Source organism: Loa loa, assembly GCF_000183805.2.
Source record: "Loa loa unplaced genomic scaffold supercont3.470, whole genome shotgun sequence".
In the NCBI taxonomy this organism is placed as follows: domain Eukaryota; kingdom Metazoa; phylum Nematoda; class Chromadorea; order Rhabditida; family Onchocercidae; genus Loa; species Loa loa.
In genome coordinates this window covers 41,068-43,780 of record NW_018108650.1, presented here as the reverse complement: position 1 = coordinate 43,780, position 2,713 = coordinate 41,068, and the positions used below count along the sequence as shown (strand labels likewise).

Sequence of the window (2,713 nt, the reverse complement as noted above, 5' to 3'; positions counted from 1 at the left end):
TGATAGTGATAATGATAGTGATGATGATGAGATGATCAAAGGAAGCACGAAGATTCCTTTTCTAAATTATTCCTTCATTTCATATCACAATTTGATTGTATTGCATGATTGTTCTCGTTCGTTTCTTATCAGCAATAAGAGCAGAGGTATCCGACAAGTTAGAAAAAAAAAAAAGATTCGAAAGATGATAGTACTATCATATAGCACTACCACGCTATAAGCATTCTTCCCGCCTGGCAGGAAATTCGAATTTTTGAATCAAAACTACAAGATCGAAGTTCGAATTGATATATTAGAAAATGGTTCCGATTTCGCTTACCAGAATCGACAAGTACATCATTTTCTGACCAGGCTTTATCAATTACTTTTTTTATGGCAAAATTTTGTTTCATGTATCATACATGTCACAGGATGCTTTATATATTCCCTTTAGTGTTAGCATCAATAATTGTCAACTGCAACTGAATGAACAGTTTGTACCACTCTTTTAGATATCCAATTTGTTGATCCTGTAGTTCCCCAACAGAATTCTGGCACTACAAATTCAACCGTTCGCTCTAAATTATACAACTGTTCGACAACAATGACTCACATCAACACCATTCCATTCCAGCTGTTAAATCACTTTGCAGGATTTTACTGCATTATTTCTATTTGGAAAAGTATCAAGCATTAAAAGACACCTTTTACACTAAATGGAACCTGTGAATTGAGAATTTTCGGCGGTTCCATTCCAATCCTTACAGACCCAAAAATGTTTATAGCCAAAGTGACATCACTTTTGACGTAGTTCAAAAATATCTTTTTCAACTCCATTTCACATTACAATAAACAAGTAGATTTAAAACACGCTCGAACACTTTTAATTCTGATGCTAAAACTTTCGGAACGAATACGAGAGGACGATGAACAATCAATAGCAGTTATAACATGAATGATATGGTCGATCATGCGAAACGAACTTGTATCGACAGGCGTGAATACACATACACACATACATACATACACACCCATGTACACACATACATGCGCATACAGACGCGTGCACATACACACACATATGTAGACATACACATACACACATGTACAAGCAGACTTACTCATGCATAGATCACCGTTATCATGATCAACTGCGCCAAAACATTATTCAAGATAACCTGTGTAAAGCAAAACCCACGGCAGTCGTTGGTAAGTGATCCCAAAAAGTCCCACTGGAAATGAATACCAGAGAAGGTATATTGAAAAAGCCCGGGAGAATTTTATGAAAAGAACTCCAGGAAAATTCGGCAAGAAATGGTTTCAAACTTCTTTTTTTTTCTGCAAATGAATATTCACAAAGAAATCTCGTTTCAAGATTCATCAGAAGTTGCGAAAAATTTTACCAAAGGATGTTTTCACAAGAAGTAATAAAAAAGCGATTCCTGAGGGAGTTTTGCTAGGCTAGAATTGGAGAAACTCCACTAGAAAAAACCACAAAAACTTGTTTTACAATAATTGCAATTCACAATATCAAGAGGAAAGATTTTAGGGATGGAAAAAGGACGATGATAAAGAAAGCTTAAAATAATAAACATACACACTGAAAGAGCCGCGCTTTAAAGAGGAAACAATGACGAGGTGAACAAAAACCAGAAATTTTGGTTAAGTCTTAAAACAAAGAGAAAAAAATCTGCAGAGAAAAACTTTTTTCTTTCAAAAATCAAAATAAAGCGTTAACGGTGCCACATAATTCATCTGTTCCTCAAAATACGACCTCAAATAAAAAAATGAATCATATCGTTGATATAGCTATATTCAGAATGTATCTGAAGCAAAATTGAATCCCAGCTGACGACGCGGCGGCTGCGGTGGTCCGTTATATCCACATCCGCTAAGTCCTCCTCCGCCATTACCATTACCCTTGAAACCGCCATTCATCTGATTGTTGTTACTATTACTGGCATTTCGAAAACCGGAACCACGCGGTGTCAAATTGGAAGCACCACCTCGACCACCTGAACTACCAAAACCTCGACCGCTGTTGCGAGGTACGCCACGAAAGTTCCGAGGGCCATCATAGTTATCACGTTCCTGACGTCTACTGCCACCACCAGTGCGACCACGTTCAGCATCTAGACCTTTTCCAAAATCACCTCCTTTTGCACCGCCACTCCCAAAGTCATTACGTTGAGTACCGTAACTTTTAGCACCACGCACCTGGCGGCGTTCATCACCACGAGCTCCAAATCCATTCACCTGTTCAACGCCATTGATAAAACCATCCTGAGCTCCATTCGAACGTCGCTTCGATGATACTTCTGGTTTTGCCTCTGAAAATAAGGACTGTCACCACTGTTTTAAGGAATTTGACATTAAAATATAAAATCAGACAAAAGATTCTGAAAAGCTAATTGGAAACATTAACAAATTGCTTAAGTGTCTCTATTCACGCAACATTTTTGAGACTAAACTCAACATTAGAACACAGTAGGAATTGTGCGGATGGTCCTAATTTCTATTTTCTGGCAAGTCCGACAACGAGATAAATTAATACATCCTTCAAAATAATCATGAAAGCTAGTTATCCATGCTTTTCTTTGTTGATTCCCATATGAATCATCATTTCAAAGACTAAAAGCCGACTGTACAGCACGCAAAATGCGGATCGCACTTTTCATCATCACAAACTCCTCCCTGCTGGACCTCGAGTCAAGCAAACATACTCTCTTTCTCC

At 37.9% G+C, this 2,713-nt stretch overlaps 2 protein-coding genes across 2 annotated transcripts in view; one reads left to right on the top strand and one right to left on the bottom strand.

Moving 5' to 3' along the window:
- The first annotated feature begins 639 nt into the window (after positions 1 to 639).
- On the top strand, positions 640 to 1,316 carry LOAG_14137 (hypothetical protein). Its single transcript, XM_020448764.1, has one exon. It carries the CDS (start codon positions 931 to 933, stop codon positions 1,108 to 1,110), a length of 180 nt encoding a protein of 59 aa, XP_020301116.1. The 5' UTR covers positions 640 to 930; the 3' UTR covers positions 1,111 to 1,316.
- Positions 1,317 to 1,530: 214 nt separating this feature from the next.
- Positions 1,531 to 2,713, bottom strand: part of LOAG_18730 (keratin) — a 3,095-nt gene continuing 1,912 nt past the window's right edge. The window contains exon 4 of the mRNA XM_020451393.1: positions 1,531 to 2,322. Coding sequence (XP_020304830.1) covers positions 1,795 to 2,322 — 528 coding nt within the window. The 3' untranslated portion in view covers positions 1,531 to 1,794. The remainder of the gene's footprint in view (positions 2,323 to 2,713) is intronic.

What these genes read in the sequence shown, in the direction of transcription:
- LOAG_14137 (XM_020448764.1), top strand. Translation starts at nt 931, where the DNA reads ATGAATGATATGGTCGATCATGCGAAACGAACTTGTATCGACAGGCGT.